General features: G+C 39.4%; 1 protein-coding gene and 1 long non-coding RNA gene across 3 annotated transcripts in view; one reads left to right on the plus strand and one right to left on the minus strand.

The window, feature by feature from the left end:
• The window catches only part of lap3 (leucine aminopeptidase 3), a 27,349-nt gene continuing 1,779 nt past the window's right edge, over positions 1 to 25,570 (plus strand). Inside the window, exons 1-12 of one of the 2 annotated variants that reach the window (XM_062982117.1) lie at positions 1 to 173; positions 6,621 to 6,736; positions 7,623 to 7,677; positions 10,434 to 10,539; positions 12,164 to 12,323; positions 13,903 to 14,067; positions 16,253 to 16,411; positions 18,335 to 18,459; positions 20,127 to 20,215; positions 23,176 to 23,278; positions 23,598 to 23,677; positions 25,432 to 25,541. In XM_062982117.1, the coding sequence (XP_062838187.1) occupies positions 33 to 173; positions 6,621 to 6,736; positions 7,623 to 7,677; positions 10,434 to 10,539; positions 12,164 to 12,323; positions 13,903 to 14,067; positions 16,253 to 16,411; positions 18,335 to 18,459; positions 20,127 to 20,215; positions 23,176 to 23,278; positions 23,598 to 23,677; positions 25,432 to 25,541 (1,409 nt within the window). In that variant the 5' untranslated portion in view covers positions 1 to 32. Of the gene's footprint in view, positions 174 to 3,402; positions 3,545 to 6,620; positions 6,737 to 7,622; positions 7,678 to 10,433; positions 10,540 to 12,163; positions 12,324 to 13,902; positions 14,068 to 16,252; positions 16,412 to 18,334; positions 18,460 to 20,126; positions 20,216 to 23,175; positions 23,279 to 23,597; positions 23,678 to 25,431; positions 25,542 to 25,570 lie in introns of those variants that run through there. The other variant, XM_062982118.1, reaches the window with a different exon arrangement.
• LOC134299387 (uncharacterized) overlaps positions 12,777 to 25,570 on the minus strand; it is a 25,224-nt gene continuing 12,430 nt past the window's right edge. The window contains exon 2 of the long non-coding RNA XR_010006587.1: positions 12,777 to 12,894. This is a non-coding gene — a long non-coding RNA (uncharacterized LOC134299387). The remainder of the gene's footprint in view (positions 12,895 to 25,570) is intronic.

Consider the following 25,570-nt stretch of genomic DNA (forward strand, 5'->3'; position numbering starts at 1 on the left):
GCGGGACTTCCTGCTTGACGCAGGCCACGGCCATGCTGCTTGGCGCGCTGATAGTCAGGGGGAAGCCCCTCCCCCTCCTTCTCCGCTGTTGCTCCTGCCGCGAGCAAGCCTCTCCCGCCTCCGCCTGGGCGCGCGCCATCTCCCGAAGCAGCAGCGCCGCCGCCATGAAGCAGGTGAGCTTCCCGCTCGGGGCACGCGACGCTGCTCTAGTCAGAGCTCAGGCTCAAGACGCTCGCCAACACTCTTTAGGACTCCAACTCCCAGGCGCCTCAGCCAGCATGGCCCACGGTCAGGAATTCTGGGAAGTGTAGTCGCCAAACACTGACCGACCCACGATTGGGACCCGCTACACCAGGTCGTCCCCGTGGTTCCGCTTAGGCCGCGTGGCATGCTGGTATTTGTAGTTTGGGGCGGCGCCTGATCTTTGTATCAGAGAATGCCCAGTACCCCTTCCTGGACTGCAAATCCCAGGACTCTCCAGAAGGTTGCCATGGCAAAATGGAATCTTGGCTCAGTAATGGTGTAGCCTCAAGAGAGAATGGCTATCCATTGTCATGAGGCCTGCAGAGCCTTCCTGTGCAGATAGAGCATAAAATCCACCAGTTTCTGCTTTGAACTGAATTCTGTGGCAGTGTAGACTTAAGGGCCCTTCCACACAGCCATATAACCCAGAATATCAAGGCAGAAAATCCAACAATAACTGGGTTATCTGAGTCCACACTGCTATATATTCCAGTTCAAAGCAGAAAATGTGAGATTTTATTCAGCTGTGTGGAAGGGGACATAGTGTAATAACTGGTGCGTATGTTCTTGAGACTTAGGCATTGAAGAAAAACCACCCTTTACCTGCCCTGGATGTGAGATATTGTCTAAAATCAAAACGTGGAAATTTTCCGTTTGTATACTGCAAGTTCAAAAATTTCCATCCTGGAAATGTTGGCTTTTCCAAGTTTTGTAGGAACTATGGCAATAAGTTGCCTTATCCAAAGTGAGATAAAGATGGAGTGGTCAAAATGCAGCAGTCAATAATAATAAATAAATAATAAAACTTTATCTATATCCCGCCACCATTTCCCCAACGGGGACTCGATGTCAAGATGTTGCTGTCCTGCATCATCCATTAGACCTACCCAGCAAGGTAGGATAGCTGGGAGTTCCAATCCAGCTCAATTTGAGGAATATTGCAGGCCACCCAGCTCAGGGCTGTATTGGCCAGACTTCATTCCAAGGGTCCTGACATGATACTTTCTCAATGTTACCAGGCAATGCCAAGAAGCACATTACTTACAGCCCTTCTAGTGTGTGGGTAGTTAGAACTGAGTAAGAACTACTGTACCATATTTACTCTTAACACTCACGTTTTTGGTCAAATTACAAAGACCCACACTTTTTGCCGCTGTGCATTACATTCACCAGCAAATACTTTTTTGGTTTCAGGGTTTTGAAAATTGAGGCGCACATTAGATTCAGTAACACATTAGACTCCAGTGAATACGGTACTTTCCCAAGGGAATTCTAGGAAGCATATAACCTATAATCCTTCTAGAACTATTGTTCTAATCTAAAGGATAAAGAAACCTTTGGCTTGCTAGGCATTTCGATCTATGATATCCACAATTACTCACCACTGCCCTTGCTCAAGCTGCTGGGAATTGCAGGCCTAAGTGTTAGGGAGTCGTTTACACTATAGGTTGGTCATGGTTAATATGTGTGCCATGTGTGGTCTTATCAGTGGCATTCACACGGTTCTCCAGATGTTGGTGGACTACAACTCCCCCCATCCCCCCCCCCAAACAAACCCTTAATTGTTTCAAGTTGGATCTTGTGTGACAGGTTTGGTCCAGATCCATCAACCATGTAGGAGCCTTTGTGGATCAAACAGACGTATAAATAAACTTTGACTTTTATTTAGTTTAGATAGTTCAATAAATAAAATGATTTTAAAAAATATGTAAGTGAAAATTATTATTAAAATAATACAATGTAAATTTTTGTTTCATTCAGTAATAATATTGGAACTTCTATATTTTCAAGGCATTGAGCAAGCTGGCACTTTGGCCAGTTTGCAACTGAATCCTGGGTTTTGTAGTTGAGGGAGGGAAATTCGATTCACAGCCAGATTTAGTGCCTTAGACTGGAAAAAGCCAGGATTTCACAGAATGTCACCATGGCTGTCAAAGTAGACTTGCAGTGCTGTAATTACAGAGTGAGAAAGGGCTTCTGGACTCTCAAAACCTACCTGCTTCCAATCTAAAACAAAATGAATTAGGCCTCCTCTAGAGTCCTACCAGCCACCAAACCACATTAAAAAAATTTCTATTTTGGCTCTTTTTCTTTCAAGAAACAGTAAGCAGCTGAGAGAGAGAAAAGACCTGATGCAAACAAGTTCTTTAACCTTTAACTAAGGTTAGATTATCTGTAATAACAGTCTGGCTTTGGCATTTGTCTTATGATCAACCTGGATGGTACACCTGCATTATTCTTTAGCAGATATATGAAAGAAAATATTTTGGCCAATGCCATATTTTTTCATTGTGTGATAAGCTTCCTGAAGTACTGATCTTCATTACATATGGTTAGGTTGAAGAAAAAAGCATGGAAAGGGTATGTGTGGCCCAAAATCCTATGTTGAGTCTGAAATGGTTGTAGACCACATTTCCTGCCTAAGTTGCTTTGAATTGAATGGCGGATAATATTCAACAACTGTGGACAGATATTTGTATCTTAGCTCTTCAGTAACATAATAAACATTGACTAGGGGGCAAGCTTGTTTTCTGTTGCTCTGGAGATATGATACAAATGGCAGGAAAAGAGATCCCACCTAAACATTAGGAAGAACTTCCTGTTGGGAAGAGCTGTTTGGCAGTGGAATATGCTGCTTGAGAGTGTGGTAGAGTCTGCTGGAAGCTTTGACTGTGTTCCTGCATGGCAGGCGTTGAACTGAATGACCCTTATGGGTGTGGGGTGTCCTGCTTGAGAGTATGGTAGAGTCTGCTTCTCTGGAGATTTTTAAGCAGAAGCTGGAAGCTTTGACTATGTTCCTGCATGGCAGACATTGAACTGAATGACCCTTATGGTCTCTTCCAACTCTTCTGAATACCTCTGGACTTATTTCAGTCTATACAATCTTGGCAACAATCAAAGGCTTCCTGCAATTATTGTGTGCCTCTGGCAGTTGGGTCAACAGAAATTGAGATGTCAGAAATACAATACAGTACATGTCCTGCCCTATTTGGTATTTGGAAAAAAAAGCTGTGCCTTTTTATTTCTGACATGTCTTTTCTTGCCAAGTACCCCTTTAATTACAGATGGTGCTTGGCACTCTTACATTTTTTCATGCACTTTCATATACACGCCAGAGGTCATTCCCATTTATCATACAGAACTAGTAATGAGCAGTTAAGGAGATGGGACAAGGGTGTGCCGCCTTAGTATAAAATCTGGAGGCTCTGCAGATTGCTGTGAAGGTGTGTGGAGCTGGAAACAGGGTAGGATCATGCCGCCAACAGGTGCTCAACACAGCGCTGCTACTGGTCCTGACAAGGTATTTGTTCTGGGGATACTATACAGTCAACAGTTTCTTTGCACATTTTAGGGGTCTGAGATATTTAGTGGCGATATTGCATAAAATATACATTATGATCATACATTCAACAAGAAACTGCTTATATTTGCTTGGTATCTTTTCTGGAATCACAATTGTGCTTTGAAAACTGGCACTTTGTAAACTTGCTTGAAAATAAAGTTGTGGGTCCAAGATTTGAGCTGGTAGCTTAATTTAAGTATTTTTAAAATCCTTTTGTTTTCAAAGGGAAAGTTAAGATTATACTTACATACTTTCTCCAGTTGATTCCCCCCCCTTTTTTATCTATAAATATACAGGGTGGACTCAATGTATTTATTAATACTTTCCATCAATATATTTATTTATTTCATTTTTATCCCATCTTTCTCTGCCATAGGGACTCTAGGCAGCTAACAGTGACATGACCCTATACAATAGAATTTAAAAATAAGACAGATGGATATGCATATGAAAATCTTTTTAAAACAAAAAAAATTGTGTCATGAGTGTAAAAGTTAAAAATATGATTGAAACTACTGAAATATAATTAAAATTTTCCAATACATGACTTATGCTACCCACAAACTCATTAAAACTAAATTCCCCTCCCTCTAAAAAAAATAAATCATAAAACAAAAGTTAAAATGGACTTCCCATCTTAAAGATATATTATGAAAATATTGTAATCCTGCTAACTTCCTATCTTTATTCTACCTTACTATCTTAATGTTTTATTTAATTTTCCAAACCTGTGAGCATTTTTGCATTTTCTCTTTTCTTTGTAAGTGATGCAAATGGTTCCCATTCTTATAAAAGTTGCCAGTTGGCTTGTCCTTCATCGAACAAGATAAGTTGTCAATTTCTGCCAATTCTAGCGCTTTTATAATCCAGCTTTCTTTTGTGAATAGTTCTTTCTTTTTCCATTTTGCACATAAAATAATCTTGCTGCTATAATCCTATAGTGCAGCAATATGAGATGCGTGTTTGTGTTTGTTTGTTTGTTTCCCAATAGAAATAAAGTAAGGTCTGACTGTATAATGCAACAACGTGATATTCATGTTTGTGTTTGTTCAATTTTCAATAGAAATTAAGTAAACTCTAGCTGGATTTTGATTTTAAAGATCTCTTGTGTCAAATTTTCTATCAGTCTTCAATTATTCTTTTGCTTTGTTGCATGTCTACCATGTATGATAGAAAATACCGCAATGTGTTTTTCATTTCCAGCATAGATTTCTAGTGTCCTTATGCAATGATTTGAATTCTTTAAAAATGTTTAGCTCTGTTTACATCTTTTATTTGGTCTGGAAAATATTTTTGTGGAGCCTGGAAACATAATAGCATACACACTGTTTTGCTTAGGACAGGAGAAATATTTTCACAAGCAAAGATTTGTGAAATAGTCAAACAAAGAGTTACTTCCTATGACTCACCATATTTTGGATTTTGCAGCAAAAGCAGCCTATCTGTGTTTCATAATCTTAAGGAATGTATTGAGAAAGAACTTCCTTAATCTTTTCCCTTGGTTGCACAGGTTATCATGTTTGAAAAGGACAGATGTATGTAAAGTCTGATGTTCATTGACTTAACATTACAGATGTTTTATTTGTTCTTTTTTGTAGGTCAAGTCTTATGCACACACTCACACACAGCATTGTGATTCCTCAACATAAATATTTCCAAATACCGTATTTAATCTAATGATCAATTTTTTTGGCTACATTATCTAAGGGTAGCGCATTAGATCTGTGTGATATGGTAATCTTACTGCTGAACCAAAGCAAATGAGGAGACTACACCTGGAACTCCTATCTGAGGGACGTTGCCTCTCATTTAATTGCCATGGCTCAATACTATGCAGTTTGGTGAGGCATCAGCATTCTTTGGCAGACAAGGCTCAAGACCTTGTAAAACTACAGCCCCCACGATCCCATAGCATTGAAGCAAGACAATTAAAGTGGGTTCATTCTACACTATAAATGCACCCCAAGGTTTTCTTTTCCATTGCTAGACATCTTGGTGCCCTAATATTTTTGTTTTTAAAGGAGGAATTCAGGCAGCAATGGTGATGCACACTTTTTTTTTGGCCAAATGTGATTCCGCTGTGCATCACGTTTGGCAGCAAATACCTTTTTTGGTTTCAGGGTTTTGAACATTAAGGTGCCCATTAGATTAAATGGTGCATTAGGCTCAAGTAAATCCAGGTATTTTGGGGACAATAGGACCACATATCTGTGGCACTTGTATCCATGGTTTAATTTAACAACACCCAACAAAAGGTGTCCTTTCTAAGCATTCTGTAGATGCTCCTCCATGACTGTGATGTTTTGGGGCTAGAAGTCCTTCATTTCAATATGTTTCACTATTATTTGTGGTTTGAAACGTCCACAGAAATCCTGAGAACATATCTCTCTTGGATGAAAGGATCATATTGTATTCCACACAAAGTATTACATCCTTTCCCAAAACAAGCTTCACGGAAAAGTATTTTTTCAATGACAGGTGTAAAGGGAAGTGATTTTTAAAAGACAATATGCTAGTACAGACTAGACCATTAAAAGTTGTGAACTGACATGATTTTTATGTAAATAATCAAACGGATCTGTATTATCATTCTGTATTATCTTGTTTCAGTCTCGTTACTGGTTTGTTTGGCCAGTCTCTCTCCTAGTACTTATCACGGAATCACCAACTACCAGTTAGTGAACTTGTGCAACCATAGGTTGCAATTTAAGTCACTCTTCCAGACTGACTGCTCCTCTTTATGTGAGTTGCTACAACAGATTATTACCATAGTAGGAAAAACCCTTACGGTGTAGTTCCATGCTCAGCAGTCGTTAAGACTTGTATTGGCTACCTTCTATAGAAACAGGTCATGGCCTGTTGGGTTAAAGCTCTTTACCCCTTGATCAATTGGGGCATTCCAGTTAATTTTAATCAATGAAAGCCTGTGGCCTTGAGATTAGAAATATATATTTTTCTCTCTTTTCTGATGTCTGGAAGGCAGTTGTAATTATTTTCTAGAATGGTATCTAAGAAGTTATTCAATTCTCTTTAGGGCCTCATCCTAGGAGTGTTTACCAACGAGAACGAAGAGGGACCATCGCAATTTACTAATGCAGCTGACACATTTGACAAACATGTATCTGGGAAGCTTAGAGAGTTGTTGGCCATGTAAGTATCGAAATGAGTTGTTTGTTGAGAGATGAATCAACTCTGCATATTTCTCAGGAGAATATATCTTCCCATATACCCCATTTCTTGCCAGTTTCTTTCTTCCTTCTTCTGCAGGGTTGGCTTTGCTGTTAGGCAGAGTGAGGTGGCTGCTGCAGGCAACAGATCATAGTATTTATTTATTTAAATGTACATCCTGTCTTTCATTCAATATGGCATCAAGTGTGCCCTGAAAAGGCACCAGGTAGTTAATAAATCAGTGACTTAATTTGTTTTTGTAGTATTGCATTTTAACTGTCAGAAATATCTGCATGTTGGATTTTCTGTCCTATCAGTGTATTTTGAGTGGCTTTTGAACAAGAGGAGTAGGTAAAGTGTCTTTTGCTGTTTGTCCTCAGACAGCAGAATGTCTTGGGATGCTCTATCCACTCTTTCCTGCTGCTTGTCTATTCCTGTCTCTTCCCACAACTCACAGTTTCCTTTCTCCACTCAAAAGGAAACTTTTTATGGCTTATTCCAGTTCTTTTCCTGCTTTTTGCGGCCAGAAAAGATCCAGAAAGGTTCTCTCTAGCTTTTGTGGGCTGTAGGTAGTTCTGGCTTGATAATATCCTATTCTATGTCAGTCTTAGCTCCCTTCAGAGCCACTATTACTTAACCTAAATCAAGCAAGACGTAATCTACCAGCATATTATATTGTTAAGATTTCTACTTGTCCCAATTACACGCTAGTAACATTTTCAACAAAAGCTTCTCTTGTTGGCTTTTGCAGATCAGGTTGCAGTTATAGGCATAGGGGCAATCCAGGTTGTCTTTTCTAAACAGCTGGCAATCCTACATGTTACCTGTTGTCCAATGGCCTCCTAACAATATTTGTTCTGTGTTCTAGTTCAGGACCTTCGTTGAAGAAAGGAAAAACCCGTATCTTTCATGGCCTGCATCAGGTATGGAAATTTTCCTACCCATTTTCTTCCTCCAAAGGTTTTCCTTTTTATGCTTTCGTTAATTTTATTGCACTGCATTTTATTGTACTGAATGAGCAAAAACTCACTGTCACTTTGTCAAGAGTCAGACGCCAGTTACAAAACAGAGTTTATTCCGAAGATAAGCCAAAAAATATCATAAACACAGGAAATATCCTTGAAACACTTCACTTATCAGTGTTTCGAGAGTAGATTGGACAATAGTAACTCAAAAACGAGCCACGCTAATTTCCCATGCTGGCATTCAATAAAAAACTAAATAACGCTTCAATTCAGCTTTGGAAAACAAATAGAGTTAATTGCTGGAAAATAAACTAGAAAAGCAGTAAAACTGCTTCCACGGTGCAGCTAAGCCGAGAGCCTCAAAGGGATGATGAATAGCCGTCGTCAGAAGAATCCAAGGTCAGGTCAGGAGGCAGCAGAAATTCCGAAAGACAAACCAGTAGTCAGAAGCCGGGAAAAGTAGTCAGTCAGAGGGCGAAGACAGAAGCCAGGTCAAATACCAATCCAGAGTCCGAAGAGGGTGCAGTCATCCAAACCAGGTCCACGAAAAGGCACAAAGATGGTATCAGCAGATCCGAATCACAGTCCAAGTCCAGCACAGAGATCCCAATGGCGCCTCAGCAACACCTTGCCACACGCAAAGTGCAGTGGCCAAACATTCCCATTTTATTCCCCTTCCTCCTGGGTGACCAAACACTCACACCCAAACACCAGGTGTCCCAAATCTACTCAGAGTCTGAACTCCACACAGCTAGAGCTCGTGGATCTGGAGTACCTAGCAATTTGTCGGAGTCCCAATCATCCTGCCCACACTTAGCCCCATGAACACTTAAAGAACCATCCTCCCTTCTCCAAGCATCCCAATTGGGATCAGCTCCTGCAGAAACCCCAGGTTCAGAAGTATCCATAGACCCCAAATCCCCAGACATCTCCGGTGGCTGTGCCCATTCAGTGCCCGCTTCCCCAGCCACCACCTGTTCTTCAGCATCCATCTCCCCATCTGAATCTTCCTCAGAAGATCCCCCATATAGCTCTCTAAGTCGCTTCCTACGCAACTCCTCCAGTGAACCCTCATCACGAGGGGTTTTTCTTCCTCTTCGAATTCCATCACCATCAACCATAATCCCCGAAGGCGCAGTCACAACACACTTTTTCAATGTTTTCTCAAAATAGCTGAAATGTAGCTTCACTGTTAGGACCAAGCTAAGCATGATGGTGGTGCAGCCATGTGTAGAATTAGGTTTATTTCTGAGTCCTTCTAAAAGGGAAAGGAGGGTGGCAAAACAAAATTCAGTATGATGGGAACACTCCCAGAAAACCCATGCTATGCTTTAAAATGTTTTTCATACTGGTTGTGCTATGATGCCAGAAGTAAGCCCCTCTGGAGGAAACCAGTTAGAGTCCTAGTTTGGTAACTGACAGAACTGGTTGGTGAAACACCTGGCTCTGTTTCTGCGCCTTAAGGTATTCCTCATTCCTTGTTTATAGGGGATTGGCAGGTTGAGCATTAGAACACAGCTGCCATCACATCTCATTGTGTCCTTAAATTACAAGTAAGGCTTTAGGCCCAGGAAAGACATCTGGGACAAAAACAAAATTTACTTGTAATTAGCCATGACCCTAATTACCAGTAATTTTTTTTGCCAGCTCAAGGCTCCTGATAGTTTGCCCTCAAGTGTATATGTCCTCGTGAGATGCCACCCAAAACTATCTGGTGGATACCACCCCTTCCCATCAATGTTTTGGAGTTATTATCTTGGCAATATACTCACAATCGTGCTCAGGAGCAAGCATGAAAAATGGCCACCTAGCTTTTGGGGCATCTAGGTGGGCCTAAAATTCCATAAAGGAACCAGATCATTTCTGAACCTGAAACTAATTAGGTTCAATCCTAATGAATACCAAATGAAGTAGGCTGTATTTCAGAGGAAGAAACTAACAACATATCACACCCGCATAAGTAAATTTGTAGTGAAAGTATCACAGAAGTGAACATTTATTATTTTCTTAAGAGGCTCTCAGATTTTTCCTACCATGTAATGAATGCTGAGATCCACTTCAGGTATTTATTGAGGCATTTAACTGGCATGTTAATGTTTAAAGAAATACTTATATATTGATGGAAGAGTTTATAAATGATCGTTGTTACAAATTATGCACTGCCTGTTTTGTAAAAAATATCACCATGTAACGTTTATCTGTAATTCAACCCTAAACATTTTACAGCAGAATTGCGCATTTAGAAGAGGCAGACAGAATAAAAGATAGGTGTTGTAAAATCAGCATTAAGTAAAAGGGAGACCAACAACCAATTTTAAAAACTATCTTCCAAAATATTTGGGGAAAAGTGCCGCATGAAACACAGTTGCATGAAACACTTTGCAAGTTTTTAACTATATAGGACTTCAGAAATAGTTTCTGTTCATTTCACTTGAGCTTTTGCAGGAGATTTTGTACTTTATTATTTGACATACATACATAACATCAAGAGGATATAAGGGCCTAAACAACGCTACTAGCTTCAGCTTAAGTAGACCTACTGAATCAGTCAGATTTAATGGGTGTTGCTTTTCCATTCCATTTTTTTCCAGTAGGTCTGCTCTAGTTTGAATTAGATATTGGTTTCCAATGTGAAAGAATTAAGTGTTGGGTTTGCATTCAACATTTGTAATCACAGGAAAAAAATACCTAAACTTCTCTTTTGTTTGCTTCAGGATTTTTCGAGCATAGTAGTTGTTGGCTTGGGTAAAAAGGCAGCTGGAGTGAACCCATATGAAAACTGGGATGAAGACAAGGAAAATATAAGGGCAGCCATTGCAGGTAACTTAATGTTGATTTTCATAAAGTGTTATTAACGTATTTTTTTTCAATTCTAAGATATCAGTTTTAAGACACACACTAATTTCAGTACCATCAACAGAAAAGCTGTATTTTTATATAAGAAAAGCACCTGGAATTCTAAGACATACCCCATTTTGAGAGATGCTTAAATTGGGAAAAAGTACATTTTCGAATTGAAATAACAGGGTGTGTAATTTATTAACTAGCTCCTTTGACTGGATGTATGCAGCATTTCAAAGGTAAACATCAGTTTTAGAGTTAGTATCTAAAGCAGTTGTTCAGTTGAATTGAATGTAATTTAAGTTCTCAGTAAGTATCCATACCTTTGTCCTGTAAGAGATTGAGCCATACCTGAAAGAATTGTAGCCATAGTATGTAGCCTTTACAGATAAAAGATACTGGGCAAATGGCTTGTGATCTCCTGGAAGAGGAAAGTAGTTTGGGAGCAGCCTTTCTCTACATGTTACTGCAATTAAGCACAGCCTTAATTAAATATTTCCCTGATTAGGATAGCTAATAAATGTTATCATAAATCAAATTTCTGTCATAGATTATAGGAGGAGCTGACTCTTAAAATATTCTAGATAAGTTTTATTGATACTCAGCATACTTTTATAGCATACTTTTAAAACAGTGGTTGTAGACTTTGGCCAGCTGAAATTGCTCATTCATGTCTTTGCCACAGAGGAAAGTTAGTCAAGGCAGAAGTTCCCAGATAAGTGCATTTGAAGTGTACTATGGAACAGCGTCCAAGTTAATAAATAGATTTACCTTTAAGTTGTTTTAATTGCATACCTAAACTTTTGTATTGGTTCATCCAAACTGGCAACTTGTGCTACTTTGTTTAATGTTAAGCAAAAGTCTTTTTGAATCTTTGCTGTTTTCCCTATCCATTTTTTAAAAAGGAAACCTATGGTTTCATTCTGCCCTGAAGTGACTGAGGTTATTGGAACCTCCTCATAAACACATAGTAGTCTTTCAGGAATGCCTTACCATATGTATCCAGAAATGTATGCCTGACTTTGGTACACAACAAATAAAGCATTGCCTTAGACTGCATGTGGGACCTTACAGATGGTCTTATTGCCTTTTCCCTTGTCTACTCTGCTAGTTAGAATACACAGCTTAACCAAATTGAGAGGGGTCTAGTGACTTGGCAAGCACTCAGATGGAAGGACAGGTCCATAGTAACTTCGGTTATTTTTATTTATCTACTTTATATCCCATCTTTCCCCCAACAAGGGACCTAAAGCATAAATATACAAATTGCATGCACAAGCATACATATACTAGGGACTAAAATGGTTCAGAACCCAGTGGACTTCCATGTTCAAGCAGGGATCTAACCCTTGATCTCAAGAGTTGTGATCTACATATGTAATTAACAAACACTGGGTGGAAAAGAAGTAAGTGCAGCAATGAAAAAACACCACCCCCCAAACACATTTGGTAAATCTGGGTAAGTCTCATTTAGATTTGTAAGAGTGGACAATCTAATCCAAGTAAAGAGTTGTGTTTTCAGAGAGGGGTGTAACCTCTTTCTCCCTCTCTTTCCTATCTTCAGTTATTATTAATACTGCAAATTGATGTATTTATGTCTCAGCTGGATGCCGGCAGATCCAGGACCTTGAAGTTCCTTCTGTAGAAGTTGACCCTTGTGGAGATGCACAGGCTGCAGCTGAAGGAGCCCTACTTGGCCTCTTTGAATATGACGAACTTAAACAGAAAAAGAAGCCACCGGTTGACGTTCAGTTACATGGAAGGTAATTAGCTGAGAAATCCTGCCTGTGCAATTGTTTTTTAAAAGAAGTACAAAATTGTTGTTTCTTTTTAACACTCAGAGAAAACAGAAGTAAAATTCTTTTTTTTTTTTGTCTTTTTAACAATAAGACAACTCTCTACTTTTTAACAGAACACCTTGAGCAACAAACAGAACAGGCTTGATTCTTTTTTATTTTAGAATTGCAGCAGTAGATTCATGTTTTTCGAGAGATGCAGTTTGCTACTTTCAATTAAAGGCATTTTCTATTATTACTATTATTATTGTTGCTAGTAGTAGTAGTAGTATTGTTGTGGGGGTAAAGCATGGGGCATTTATGCTAGACGAGTAAGATTGTTGGAGCACTGCATCTTTAGAAAAGAAGCTGTGTCCATCCAGGTCTCTAGAGGCAATAGTGAGTAAAGATACAGAAAAGGGCTGTTTTTAGGCAACAATATATAACATTACGAAATCAGAATTTTTATTGGCCAATCTATCTGGCTTCCTTCATCCTTCCTCCTCTCTCTGCTGGTTGGAGAGGTTCATGTGGATTGAAAGTGCTTTTCCAGGAATTCCTAAGAGATGAGAAATTAAGCTTTTTGTAGCACCATATTTTGATTTTTGAAAGTATTACAGATTGGTCTACTGTTACTTAAGAATAGCCTATACAGCATGACACCATATTGGGAGAAGTAACTGCAGTTTCATCTATTTGTACCCACAAAATGTGTCCTTCCTAAAAATGTTCTAGCTCCTCCGGGCAATTCAATGGTATGTTCCACCAGAAGTTACCATAGAATTGACCAGGAGGACCTATACAGTTTCTAGAGAGGATAGTTTTCTAGGGTTTTTCGAGGTCCTCTAAGACCATTCTATGTAATTTCCAGCAAACATTGTTCAATTCAATGGAGTTTGCTATTATCCAAAGTTTCCTGTTTCCATAGTAAGTTCAGGAACATATGTTATATCCACAGATACAGGGGTTACATTCTTGTGCTTAGTTTGTCCCTATCAGCTGTGTGAGTCTTTTGCAGAAATCATTCAGTTTTCTTAAATAAAGTGATTAAACAGGGCATATGAGAACAGAGGACAGCTTCTTGCAGGTCTTAATGAACAAGGACTCAAGTGTCAACATTAATTATAGCAGTGTACATAGGTTGCTAGTGTCAGTATTGATTCTAACATGTACATGTTGAAGTTTCACGGAAATTCTTCAAATTGAAGCTGTTAAATTTTTAAATAAAATGAATTGATGAAATGATCAATGAAAAACTTTCAAAGTGATTAGAAATGTACTAGAAATGAATTAAAATAATGAGAAATTGTAACTGGTAGAAAAAGCTGTCAAAGTTTAATGAGAAAAACAAATATATTGTTGTTGAAAACATTAATAAATTAAGGGCAGCAAATTAATTTGCAATGAATGATTTTCAAGCTGTAGATCACTTGTCTTATCAGTTTTGATTTCTGATTCTGATTCTCTATGAGACGGTTCAGTTTTGTCTCATGGAATGTTGCTGAAGTCTGACATCTGAGTTTTGCCCTGATATGTTATGGTGGTCTCCTATGTATTCCTGTGTTAGTGATGGAACTGAGGCGTGGAAGAAGGGCCTCATCTATGCAAAGGGCCAAAACCTGGCCCGCTACCTAATGGAGGCTCCAGCCAACCATATGACGCCTACCAGATTTGCCACTATTGTTGAAGAGAAACTCAAAAGCTGCAGCAACAAAGTGACTGTTCATATCAGGTAACTCCTATTTAAATTGTTCCTTTGTTTTCTGTGAATCTCTGCTAGTTTAAGGCCATAATTAGTCTGTGCTGTTAAATGAAACTGTCCTTGAGTCATTTTCATGGAGATCCGTTGATTAGGAATCTGTATTTGTCTGTATTTGAGGGCTGGGAAGAGATATCCTAACTTCAAATATACTATTTCCTTCACTGCTGTCAATGTTGTAAAGGCACAGTTACTATTTTTAGATTGGCAACCATTGAAATATGTATCTAAACATACATTAAAGTATTCTTTTTACGAATTGAGTATCCCTTATCCAATATTCCAGAGTACAAAATTAGTGACACCTCTCTTGTGTGTTCCTTGTTTCTGTTAGCTCAATGCACGTTTTCCATGCGCAATATATATTTTTAAATATGATGCATAACATTATTTTCGGATTATGTGAATGAGGTGTGTAGGAAACACAAATTTCGTGTTGAGATGTGGGTCCCATTTCATTACCTACATGCAAACAGATATTTTAGAATACCACAAAATCTAAAATCCAAAATGCTTTTGGTCCCAAGTATTTCTGATAAGGGATGCCTACCCTCTATATCTTAAGGTAAAGGTAAAGGTTTTCCCCTGACATTAAGTCCAGTCATGTCTGACTCTGGGGGTTGGTGCTCATCTCCATTTCTAAGCTGAAGAGTCGGCATTGTCCGTAAACACCTCCAAGGTCATGTGGCCGGCATGACTGCATGGAGCGCAGTTACCTTCCCGCCGGAGCGGTACCTATTGATCTACTCACATTGGCATGTTTTCGAACTGCTAGGTTGGCAGAAGCTGGAGCAACAGCGGGCACTCACTCCGCTCCCGGGATTTGAACCTGGGACCTTTTGGTCTGCAAGTTCAGCAACTCAGTGCTTTAACACACTTCGCCACCGGGGATCCAATCCTCTATATCTTAAGAGTTGTGAAATCTACTTCCACTGCTTTCTTAATAATGGCCTGGATTATCATCGTAGTTAATTTTGTTGTTTATCCAATCAAAATACAAAGTCCTGGATTGGGATTGGGGGAATACCTATAGTGGTATTCCTTGTTTGCTCACAGTCCCAAAAGACTGCCATTGGATCGAAGGACTCTTACCTGTAAATTTTTCCTGAAAGGATTAAAACATTCTTTCTTTTTCACTTGCATTTTGTTGTTGTGTCTTCAAGTTAGCTTCGGCTTCTGGCAACCCTATCATAGGACTTCCTTTATAAGGTTTGTTAGAGGAGGTCTGCCATTTGCTTCTTTTCAGTTTGAGGTAGCATAACCTGCCCAAGATCACCCAGTAAAATTACTGTGGCATAGCAGGAATTTGAACCTTTACATTCTGGATACTTGTCCTTCACTCAAACCACTACATCACATTGTTCCAAAATGATTTTCTTTCTTAAATCACACTATTTGTTTTTGCATTCCAAGATACTGGTGTCATTATCCTATTCAGTGAATTTCATGATTGAATGGAGATTTTTTTAGCCACTGCACCAAATTGGTTTTAGCCCCAGGCCTTTGGAAATGAAAGGCTCCAGAAATGCAGTAAGCATTTTAAGAACGCTTTTTGCACAAACTAAAATAAGAAGTGTTCTTGCTATTGCCTTCACTATCATGGCTGCTATGCCAACATGGTTTTGCCGCCTCCATTTTCTTTAAATTAATTTAATTGAATGACAGCTAATGTTTTGGAGACCTCGCCATTCTAATGCTAAAGAGATTTGGGGGATGACCATGTTTTTTATGTGAAAAAGCCAAGGGTAGATCCTTCAGCTATTTTGGGTGTGTAGCACCACTGAACACACCAAAACTATGTAAGATTAAGACTTTTATGTAACTATGTATAATGTCATTAAAACCCTGGTCTTGGTTTCCTTATTTGTTTTCCACTATGGAGAATCAGTAGAGATAAAACATTTTTCTCTATTTTTCTAATGTTGACTGTTTTCTCTTTTAGTTTTGTTTGGTTTTTGCCTACTCTTCAAATTGAACCAGAAATGTTCCTTATACTTGAAGTGTTTCTTAATCCAGTGCCTTTCTAGAGTAGCAAAATAACTTTTTATTTAGAGTGTGCTAATATTGCATATTGGGATTCTGACACTTAGTATAACTGTCTCTCCCCTCCCCCCAATTTTTAAATGAAGATTTCTGACATTAACCTCTGTTTCTGCAGGAACAAATCCTGGATAGAGGCGCAAGAGATGGGATCTTTCTTGAGTGTCGCAAAAGGCTCAGATGAACCACCTGTCCTTTTGGAGGTTCATTATAAGGGCAGCAGCGATGCCAATGAGCCTCCACTGGTATTTGTCGGGAAAGGGATTACTTTTGATAGGTATGGTTTTATGAATATTTGTGAAGTGCAACTTTTGAAAATAAAAGTGTAAATCGCAATCAAGATGCTATTTCAAATAATTATTATTATATTTATTTATAGCCTGCTTTTTCTCTCTGCAAAAGAGACTCAATGCGGCTTACAGCAAAATCAGTGCAATACAATTCAAATCTAAAAATATACAAATATTTAAAAAAATTCAAAAAGACATAATGCTCTTATCTACAAGGGATATGTTCCTGAAGTTATTGTGGAAATAGAAAACCATGGATAATAGCAAAATCCATTTAAATTAAAAACTTCAGAAATTGTCATGGAGTTTCAATGGAGGACTGTAACAAATTGCAAAAAGTGCTATCCTCTTAAGAATTTGCTAGGTCCTCCAATGTGACTATGGTAACCTTCGGTGGAAGTGTACCAGAGAATCACCTGGAGGACCTAGAATATTCCTAGCAAGGATATATTTTGTCAGATTGTGGATAGATTAACAAATGGGTAGAGGGGTCATTTTGAAAATTTGTGCTTATTTCAATTAGGGCTATCAGTTTAGTCCCCTATCCTTTTGAAAGGGGATGTCGTGAGTCATATCTATTGCCTCTTCTGCAAGATTATGCAACTCCTCCCAACTCAGCTTCTTACTTTAATGTGAATATCTGAAGTGGCAAAGCTATTGCATAGATACCTTTATGTGATGGAATGGAAAATATGTGGCCTTGGGGCAATTTGGTGGAACTCTGAATCAAGAATGGTTAAATTATTAATACATGTTAGGGCACAGGCCTAGAAGAATTATTTGCTTTCAGCAGAAACTGGTAAGAAAGAAAGAATGTCCTAGTATTAAAACAGTTCAAATCAGTAATCTTTGTGAATAAGAGCCTTTTGCCATTGATTTTTCCTGTGATGCAGTTTGGGGGTGACTGCTTGTCACTTCAAGCAAATTGTGTATAAAGCTTTAATTTCATCATTCCATCTTCTGGCTCTGTTCAGGCACTAGGCCTTTACATAGAAGAATGCTATATGTAAGAAGCACGGGGCTGCATGTACTACTCCACCCTCCCTGTTGCAATGTCCTTTTCAGTCTTTGTTGCGACTGGGGAGGTTGGGATGGGCTCTTGTCTGTTTGATAAAATTTGCTGCTTAACCCAATGGAAGCATCAAGATTGGTCATGCCCTCTGTAGTCCACATGGTGAGAAGATCAGGGATGTTGGGAGCAGGCCTCACATGTGCTCCTACACAGGCAGTCCCCGGGTTACAAACAAGGTAGATTATGTAGGCTTGTTCTTAAGTTGAATGTGTATGTAACTCCAGCCCAGAATATATATTTTAAATTTTGCAAGGCACAGGGAAGGGTTAACACCCCTGTAATGTTTGTTTTGTTGTCTGTGTCCCTGTGATAATTAAATTTTGAAAATGTGGGTTGTTGTGGAAACAAGGATTGGTGTTAAAGCTTTAGTGGGAAGACATATTTTTACCATGATAACTCTTCCAGGAGTGAATTTCCTTTTCAAGGGGGAAATTTCTTCTTACTTCCTATTGTCTGGCCCCTGTTACTATGAGTTGAATGTAAGTCGGATGTTTGCAATTTGCCTGTATGTTTATTATGTATTTTCTGTTTCTTATTCAAATACAATTTCAAAACTCTTGTTTCTGTATTTTCTGCAAGTGGGTAATCTTATATTTAGCTTGTAGAATATTCTTGTCAGAACAAGGGACATGCAATGTCATGTTTTCTGTTTGTTTGTGTGTATATATAGGTGGGGGTTTGTTGTAGAGGGGATACCAGTCAGAAGAACAGTATAAACCAGTGCCTGGTAAAATTGCTGATAGTAAAATGTTGAACTACATAGACATGAGAATCTGTATCTTTCATTCACATCTGATGACATACATGTGATTTGCCCATCTGTTGTCTGTATCTGCAGCGGTGGCATTTCCATTAAGCCGTCTTCCAACATGGATGCCATGAGAGCGGATATGGGAGGAGCAGCTACCATCTGTTCAGCCATCATAACAGCTGCAGAATTAAAGCTGCCCCTTAATATGATTGGTAAGTATAAGGGAAGCGTTGATCAAACATGTGTGAAGAATGTCAGGAATAGAAACACTTATCAAGAGGCAGTGTTACAAGCTCACATTAAAAACATAGGCACCTGAACATATGCTACCTCATAGCTGTGGCCCTTTTCCAAGTATTCATGCAGGACTCACATATAAGAATGCCTCCTTTTCCTGCTTGTTTTTTCTCAGGTTTCTCCCCCACCCCACTCCCGATGAGAGCTACTCTGGCTCAATTATGAATCAAACACACTCTGTAGTTGAAAGAGTTCTCAGTTTTTGAAATTTGTTTTTCTTATTGTTTTGTTGTTTTATCCCACTCCCACCCTCCCCTCCTTGTACATACAATTTATACAACAAACTACAGAAGTTACAGTTGAAATATCAATCTCAATCTTAATTTTTCCACTCCACATCTTAGTACATTATCTAAATAGTTCTTAACTGCTTCCCACATCCCCTTGATTATTGCAATCTTTTCAATTTTATCTATATTATTCCATTTACAATTTGTTATTTCCACATTTAACATATCAACTATATACTTATACCAATTTGTCAGAGTCCATTTTGTTTTATCTTTCCAACCCCTCGCTAAAACAATTTATGCACATGCTATCAATTTGTCAATCATTTTTTCTTTTTGTATATTCTCCACTGTTATCCTTGCATGTAGTACATTTCTATTAACTGTTATTATTTGTAAATTTAGCATTCTATTAATTTCTCCTTCAATCATTCTCCAGTATTCTTGCACTCAGTCGCACTCCCATATCATGTGATTAAACACCCCTCTTTGTTCACAACCGTGCCAACACCTATCCTTCATTCCTGGTAAAAAACGTGAAAGTTGTGCAGGAGTTCTGTACCATTTTTTGTAACATTTTCCTTCTTGCTTCCCTTAATACATTGAAAGAGTTCTCAGTTGAGACTTCAGATGGGAGAGTGCACAACTTGGATACATTTTCTTTTGGGGGCTGCCTTTCCAGAATTCCCCAGCCAACATGGCTGCAGGCCATCTTGTTTGAGCATTTCTAAAAGTTACTTTTTTAAAAAAGGATGTGTTTCCAAGCTCTAAATGAATTTGCCTCAGGGGCATTATGTACAAACAAGGATCTCTCTCACCACTAAGACTACTAGTCCCTTAAGCTGCTGTAGTCCTTAGATCTGTCTTACAGTCCCCTTTTTTCACTTTCTGTATTGAACAAGAAGTTGGTTTTCATCATTTCCTGTCTTGATCTTCGTTTTCCCTCCAGAAAAAAATGTGAGAGGTTGCTGCTCTGCCTCGAAATCAGTAGTGATTGGTAACTTTGTTTGCTCAAAGCATGAGGCAGCAGAGGGATGGAAGGGGCATCTCAAGGCATTGGTTTCTATTGCTGGAGGAACTGGCAACTGTTATATCCACTGAGCATATCTGCTCACATCTTGCCCCATTATAGTTCTTTCTTGAAGATAATTGGGTTGCAAGGAAGGAATGCAGCTTGTTATATCAGTTATACAGAAAAAAATATCAAACTATCTAAATAAATAAAAATAAATATTTCGAAAAAATCTTAGCAATGTTCTTTTAAAAACATTTAACACTGATGACATTAATACTTTATTAAACATTAAGTGTTGTATCTGGTTGTAATGAAAGCTGACTTCTTTCTTTCCTAGGTTTGACACCCCTTTGTGAAAACATGCCCAGTGGGAAGGCGAACAAACCTGGAGATGTTGTGAAGGCCAAGAATGGGAAAACAATTCAGGTATGTGTAAAAATGCATATTTAGGACTGTTGAAATTAAGCAAATGATGCTTGTGGGCGATTAGCCACACCTTGATCTGTGAAAATGCTAGTGTTGTGGAGACAATCCCCACCGAGGAAATGGAGATTTAAAAGGGAGATTGATAGACATTAAACTTTACCAAATGGTTTTTCATTGAAATATTCATATCCCACCCAATATCACAGGATGACAGCCTTTCCTCCAAAAGTCATTGGATCCAACTGTTCAAATGTTCTGTATGCAGTAGCACTAATTTAGAGCAACGTATTCAAACCATGAACTCAAGTCTGGTCTATCGATGCAAGTGTCAAGATCCTCCTGGGTTCCTTATTGGGTCTCATTCAACTTGTTGAGGTGATGGAGTAAGGAGGTGCCAGATATATAAACCCCACTTGCCTAGTTTCCAACACACTTCACAACCTCTGGAACATGGCCATACAGCCTGGAAAAACACAGCAATTCAGTCCCATAATTCTTTATTTAACCCCAAAACAGAAAGCAAAGGGGAAAGCTTACATTACCAGCTACCCTGGTCATGTCAAAGAAGCATAGATCTATAACTTTGGCCATCAAAATCAAAACTATAATAAACCGAGCCTAATGAAAGAAATAAAATTAATTGCTGGAAGTTTTCAAGTGGTCTCTTAGATTTAGCATGTTTTTGTTTACTTGTGCAAAACTTACTTGACCCAATTTGTTGCATTTCACATGATAGCCCTGGATGACAAGTTTACTGAAATGTGTTACTTCATAATGCAGGAATCTGTCCCGGAGCCCTTGGTGGTGCAGTGGGTTAATAAATCCTTGTGCCGGCAGAACTGCTGACTGAAAGGTCGGCGGTTTGAATCCGGGAACAGGGTGAGCTCCCATCTGTCAATTCCAGCTTCTCATGTGGAGACATGAGAAAAGCCTCCCACAGGATGGTAAAACATCCAGGCGTCCCCTGGGCAATGTCCTTGCAGAAGGCCAATTCTCTCACACCAGAAGCAACTTGCAGTTTCTCAAGTTGCTCCTGACACAAAAAAGTAATCTGTCCCTATTTATTCCATGTTAGTTTTGCATTTGGTAGTAAGGTTTCTGTTAACGAAGTAATACCCAGAAACAAATCTAATTTTTTCAGGCATGCCTATAACTGAAATAACTCCGGCTTATGGTTTGCCAACCTCTTGATTGGATTTTCGAGTTGTATTGATACCTGCCTCTGCCTTTGAAAGCATATTGGAAATTTTAGAATAGTTCAGAAGCAGGCAGCAAGGTTACTAGGTCCAGTATCTATCTGTCTAGCTATTCCACCCTATCTTCCCAAAGGGACTCGGTATAACAATAATATGCCAACAATTTTCCATCTGAGCAAGTTGACAGTTTTATTTCTGAACCAAATATAGAGTCTGAGCCAGATTGCCTGAAATATTATTTTTTTCTACCAATAATTTACCCAGGTCATGTTCAGAGAGAGGTTTTCAGCTTCCCTCACCAAATTAAGAGTGATCACTAGCAAAAGGGCCTTTTTGGTGGTAGCATCACAGGCTTGGCTCTACACTGCCTTATATCCCAGGATCTTATCCCAGATTATCTGTTTTGAACTGGATTATATGAGTCTACACTGCCAGATAAACTGGGATAGGCAGATAATCTGAGATCAGATCCTGGGATATAGGGCAGTATAGAAGCGGCCTCAGTTTGTTTGTTTGTTTGTTTGATTATTTATTTTTCAGACTTATATGCCACCACTCCCCTAGAGCTCGGGGCGGCTTACAAGAACAGGCTAAAATCTAAAACAATTTAAAAATAGCAGTAACAGAGATCAAAAGCCTGCTGAAACAGGTGTGTGTTATATGCCCTGTGAAAGGCTGATAAGTCCCGTAAGGCACAGACTTCAGGTGGCAGAGTGTTCCAGAGTGATGGTGCCATTGCCGTAAAGGCTCTGCGTCTAGTTGTTGTTAGACACAAGGTCTTAAAACCTGCTGGCACACAACCATCCAGTAATGGCCTTGAGGCACTGATGGAAATTATCGGGTACAGAGTCCGGTCGGCCTTCCATCTTCAACACAAGTTGAGTGTCATCAGCGTATTGGTAACACTCAAGCCTGAAATCTCGAACCAGCTGAGCAAGTGGTCGCATATAGTTTCTAAAAAACAAAGGGGAGAGAATGGCCCCTTGAGGAACCCCACAAAGTAGAGGGGACCTTTCAGAGACCAAGCCTCCCCTCTCCACTCGCTGTCCACAGTTGTGAAGAAAGGTGGCCAGCCAATTTAAAGCTGTCCCCCTGACTCCAGCAACGGCAAGGCGGTGGGTCAAAAGATTGTAATCGACTGTGTCAAATGCTGCTGTGAGATCCAATAATACAAGCAGCACCAAGCTGCCTTGGTCAAGCTGGCATCGAAGATGATCCGTGATGGAGACCAACACAGTCTCTGTCCCATGCCTCGCACGGAAGCCGGACTGGAAGGGATCTAGTCCGGCTTTGTCGTCTAGGAACTGCAGCAGTTGCTCCGCTACTGCCCTCTCAATCACCTTGCCCAGAAACGAAAGATTCGAAACTGGGCAGTAGCTGGAAAAAACCGAGTGATCTAAATCTGTTTTTTTTCAGCAGCGGGGAGACCACTGCCTCTTTTAAGCCCTCTGGAAATACTCCTTGCTCAAGGGAGCTGTTTATTATCTTCAACAGCGGGTCACGTAATCCCTCTAAGCAGGATTTCACCAACCAAGAGGGACACGGATCTAGTTGTGGAATGTTCTCTAGACACATTCTGTAGCAAAAATAAAATAAAATACTAGAGCTGATAGGGGAAAATGGATACTATTTTTGGAACCAGGAAGTCAAGTATACCCAGAAACAGGGATAACATTCAAGGCACCAAAATGTGTGTTGGCCTGTGTTATTAAATAAATGTATTTTGCTCTTAACCCTCTCTTTCTTGATTTCTTATCATGAAAGGTTGACAACACAGATGCAGAGGGAAGATTGGTGTTGGCGGATGCTCTTTGTTATGCCCACAGTTTTAAACCAAGGGCCATTGTAGATGCTGCAACGTTAACAGGTATCAAACATCAATTTGCTCTTCCATGTTCCCAGAATACCAACTGAGTTCCCAGGACTGTCCTCTACAGAAGTATATAATAATGTGTCCCTTTTTACCATAACACCAAGACTATGAAAATTAACTTAGTCTGGAACACACTTACATATAGCAAATACACAAATTTTAGAATGGAAGATCTTGGAAGGATTTATACTCTTGACAGGATGACCCATCCTTGCTGTATAGAAATGTAAATATAAAAACAGTGAGAAAAAGAGATAATAAATGTCAGCTTTTGAATATCTGTTAATATCCTGAACTATATCATTTTGTATAGGTGCCATGGATGTAGCACTAGGTTCTGGAGCTACTGGGGTCTTTACCAATTCACATCAGCTGTGGAACCATCTGTATGAGGTGAGTTCCTGCACAAATAACAGGCATGAAGGTGACTGACAGCCCTTTTCAAGAAAGGCTTCAAATAAAGGATTTGGCAGCCATGCATAAGAAGTTGTTTATGATGGTTTGCTTATGATGAAGAGACTTCCAAGCGAGATGTTGTAATATCTTCTCAAAGTTTATACATAGGTTTTCTGAGATGACATTAAGGTTTGTGGCACTGACTTGTTTCAATTCTACGGCATGGATCTTTGCTATCACCATTCAGTGGCCATTCATGGACCGTGTGTAATACATGGGTAGCATTGCTTGCATAAATAGATAACTTCAGCCTGCCAGTTCTATGTCGTGCAGAGGCCAGTGTATATGAAGTTCTGTGAGGAGACAGATACATTTACATGTACATATCCACATTATTTCTGTGAATAATTCTTTATTCATCATGGCTTTATTCACTTTTGCTTGTGCTGTGGGGATCTGGTTTTCTAGAGAACTGCTTCTCAGACTATGGGTCCTAACCATTCACTCAATGTTAACAACAGTAAAAGGTTTCTGTACACCATCTAGTGGCTTTTTTAGACATTTACGTAAATCAGTTAGCAACAACATGCAGAGTTCACAGTGAACTCTGCAGAAAATGCGTTAGCTGTACTTCATAAAATGGAAAATCAACAGACGCAATGAAGACACCTGCCCTTGCACTTTGCTGCTCTGCTGCTGAATACACATGTCCAGTGTGGAACACATCTCACTACATTAAAACAGTGGATATCGCTCTTAATGAGACATGCCACATTATCACAGGATGTCTACGCCCCACACCACTGGAGAAATTATACTGTTTAGCCGGTATTGCACCACCTGACATCAGCCGGGAAGTAGCAGCCAATAATGAAAGGGCAAGGCCCATCCCGTTTGGATATCAGCCAGCACGCCAACACCTTAAATCAAGAAATAGTTTCTAAGATCTACAGAGATACCCGCAGTAACACCTCAGCTAGCGAGAGTCCAAAAAGGGCAGGCTAAAACCCAGAACCTCAAGCCATGGCTGATACCAAATGAGAAACTCCCTCCTGAGCACACAGATGACTGGTCGATTTGGAAGGCGCTGAACAGACTGCACTCTGGCACCATGAGATGCAGAGCCAACCTTAAGAAATGGGGCCACAAAGGAGTCCACGACGTGTGAGAGTGGAAAAGAGCAAACCACAGACCACCTATTACAATGCAGTATGAGCCCTGACATATGCACAATGGAGAACCTCCTTATAGCAACACCAGAGGTACTCCAAGTGGCCAGCTACTGATCAAAGGACATTTAGGATAATGCCAAGTTTTTAACTGTATTTTTAAAAATACATTACAACTGCTCCCTCGGTTCTCTTCTGACAAGATAAATAAATAATAGCCTGTTTAGCAAGCCTTGCAAATGCTAATTTTTATCAGTAAATGTTTAATTTTATACCTATTTTATATATCCATAAAAATGTATTGGGCAGAAAGTCATGAGTGGAAAAGGTTTAAGATGTCCTGTATTAAGAGTAGCTGTGAATAAAAATGTGGGTAGGTGCATAGCTGTAGCATATTGCTGGTATCACAACATAAATTGATAAGGAATCAGCATTTGTTAGTGACCCAAGATTTGTTAACTGTCTGCCTTTGAAATGAGAGTGGCTCTAATTTGTTCCATTTAAGAAGAGCACATTATGTAAGTCAGGTTAGAAGTGTTAGGTTTTACTAACTCTTTTTCCATCATGTATTTAAATCTGTAGGCTAGTATTCCTACAGGGGACCGTGTTTGGAGGATGCCTCTCTTTGAGCATTACACAAAGCAGGTTACAGACTGTCAGCTTGCAGATCTCAATAACATTGGAAAATACAGGTATGTTGTGAAATTGTCACTGCTGCCAT

This window comes from Anolis carolinensis, chromosome 5 (assembly GCF_035594765.1).
Source record: "Anolis carolinensis isolate JA03-04 chromosome 5, rAnoCar3.1.pri, whole genome shotgun sequence".
NCBI lineage: Eukaryota > Metazoa > Chordata > Lepidosauria > Squamata > Dactyloidae > Anolis > Anolis carolinensis.